This window comes from Saprolegnia diclina, assembly GCF_000281045.1.
Source record: "Saprolegnia diclina VS20 unplaced genomic scaffold supercont1.91, whole genome shotgun sequence".
Lineage (NCBI taxonomy): Eukaryota > Oomycota > Saprolegniomycetes > Saprolegniales > Saprolegniaceae > Saprolegnia > Saprolegnia diclina.
In genome coordinates this window covers 146093-148782 of record NW_008246158.1, presented here as the reverse complement: position 1 = coordinate 148782, position 2690 = coordinate 146093, and the positions used below count along the sequence as shown (strand labels likewise).

At 55.8% G+C, this 2690-nt stretch overlaps 1 protein-coding gene across 1 annotated transcript in view; it reads left to right on the top strand.

Moving 5' to 3' along the window:
* Positions 1-1740, top strand: part of SDRG_15423 (hypothetical protein) — a 3465-nt gene extending 1725 nt beyond the window's left edge. Inside the window, exon 2 of the mRNA XM_008621594.1 lies at positions 22-1740. Coding sequence (XP_008619816.1) covers positions 22-1691 — 1670 coding nt within the window. The 3' untranslated portion in view covers positions 1692-1740. The remainder of the gene's footprint in view (positions 1-21) is intronic.
* The last annotated feature ends 950 nt before the right edge of the window (positions 1741-2690 follow it).

The following is a 2690-nucleotide window of genomic DNA, read 5'->3' as shown; positions in this document are numbered from 1 at the left end:
TGGCGTCCCCACTGTCGCAAGGACTACAACTCGTTTCGTCGTACCTCGGGCCCTTTGGCTCGATCGACATGGTCTATGTACCGCCGCCAACCGACCTGCAGGAGCTCATGTCGACGCTGTTGGAGCTCACGCGGGCTCCGCTCGCTGGGAACCTCAGCGCTCAAGCTGCCTACTACAACATTACACCGCTGGATCTTTCCCGCCCTGCGCCCAAAGCGTGGTTGTCCACCGGAGTCTTCACGTACGGCGGGTCGCCGCTCTGTACCGAGTTCAATTCCGGCCAAAAAACCAATTTGGGTCTCACAAGTCTCCTCTCCTTTGACGCTATTTGCTTGGTCGCGACAGGCGTCTCTGCCAAGCTGCAGCCGACGCGTCAGCAATACGTTCTCGGCAGCCTCCTTGCGAATCTCACGTCCACGAGCAGCAACTTGACGGCCGTATGCGCGCTCGACCCGTCGTTTACTACACAATGTCGCGTGTACTTGCCAACAACGAGCGCGTACATCCGCGACTACATGCAGGTCCCACCGCCCTTGGCTTCTGCCATGGCGGTCATGGCAACGCGAGTCCGCGCCATGAACATTTCGCTCATGATCTACGCTCGCACGTCGTTGACCGCGCCCCTTGAGCTGCGCATGACCAATCTGCTCGATGCGACAGAAAGCGACTTTAGCTTCTTTGGTTGGCTCTTCCTCTACGACTGGGTGTTCGGCTATCGGGAAGTGATCTCGTTTCAAGGTGATACTCAAACGCTGGTGTTGGTGACTGACCTCCAAACGCCGCTGTCGCAGCCCACGCAGCCCTGGGAGGTACCCGATAACATTGCCCGGTATCTCCGCTCGGGTGTTCTCTACGTGACCGGCGTCATGATTGCGATCGCGTCGCTGGCGTTTGTGTACATTATTGTCACGCGGGGCCAGTTTGAGGGCTGGAACATGCTCGAGCTTGGCCGCGTCGGCGGCATTGTCTGGGTCGGCCGACCGTTCTTGCTGCTCCGAAGTATGACGGCCATCCTTGTGCTCTCGACTGCCACGGTGCAGTTGCGATACTCGGGGTATTCCAGTTACTTGGTAACAGTGCAAGATCCGTGGTACAAGACATTATTGGCGGCCAACGAAGTGACGTGGCTGATTACGATCGTCAACGACATCTTTCTCATTGTGACGGGCGCGTACACCGCGTACTACATCACGCCCAACGGTTTTGTTGTCTGGACCTTTTCCGGTGTCTTGACGCTCGCAGCGCCCGTCGCCCCCGTCTCGTCCATAGCGTTGACGTGTCATCTGAGCCAAGTCGACGCCGATGCCTTGTGCACAGCTGGTACGATCCACATCGGCAGTTTCCAGCGCATGCTCTTGCTGGCCGTGGCCGTCTTGGTCTCTCAAATTGTTTCGTTTGCGATCGCGCGGCGCTGGCTGCGTGACGAGCCGTCGAGCGCGCTGACGTCGCTCTTTCTATCGTCCGGGGCCAAGTACTTGTTCGTACCCAACATGTGGTTGCGCGAGAATCTGTACTACGTGGACCGTGCGTCCGCTGTGCTCGACGGACTCGTTACGCTGCGCTATAGCGACTCGCGCCTGATTGTTCTCGATATCAAGACCTGGCGGATTTTTGCGATACCGCTGGATCTGATGCCGCAAACGACCAAGCCCGACTTTATGGCGGCCGTGCCCCTCCTCAATGATAATTAGCAGCTGCAATAATTCTGTCGTATCCTCAATTGAACGTCCTTGGTTGCCATCAAATGAGCACAAAAGGATGCAAAGAAGTCAACATCGTCGCGTACGTAGCTTGCGCCTATATGCCTGGAGATGGCACCAGCACTTGGTCGTTCGGAGTGAGCTCAGCCGTGGTAGAACCCACTCGCCGAGTCATAGATCGCGAGGTCGCACGCAGTGCACTCAGACCACCCGAGAATAGAGTGCAAGTTGTCGTCAGACTTAAACGACGCCGTTTGAGCCCGCATCCGAACAATTCCGGATACCAGCCGAGCACATACCAGTAGAACCGACGCCGCACGCGGCGACTAATGGCGCCGGCGGAGGGAGGGGAGGCAACGGGACTTCGTGGAGGCATGCAGGTGTATTCTAATACATTTTAGACTTATGTGATCGAGGCATTGCACGGCGAAAGTCATGGGCCATGGCTTCGGTGTTGCGATCCGACACGTCGGTTTCAGCATACATTCCTCATCTGCACGTTCGTGGACTAATCACATGCGCTCGATGGTCGTTCCTGTGACGTGGCGCCACCAGACACCAGAAGCGCGAATCGCCCATTTGTACGATGCTGAGGCCAAGCAGCGCGGATGATATGAGAAGATCATATCTAGAACACTAGATCGGAAATGAGTGAACTCGTTATTGAGTTGTGTTTGTTGCCTAGTGGTTAAAATACCTCGTCGTACTCGAAGGGTCGCAAAGCGCTGCGCAATGCGGCTGCAGATGGACTCCAGCAGCACCGTTCTGTCTTGCACGGTTTTGCCAAACACACACCATAGCTCACACCTTGTATATACTCGCTATTTGGAATGCTTGTAGCTGCATCTTCTCCAATTTCGACACAAATTTATTGCTTGCACTATCTCAACAGAGATATCCGCCATTCCGCTGCACTTCGTAATTATGCAATCGAGCAGTGAGCGATCTTGACGGTCTCTGGCGGTTGCATATCGCTCGTTTTAGCCAGGC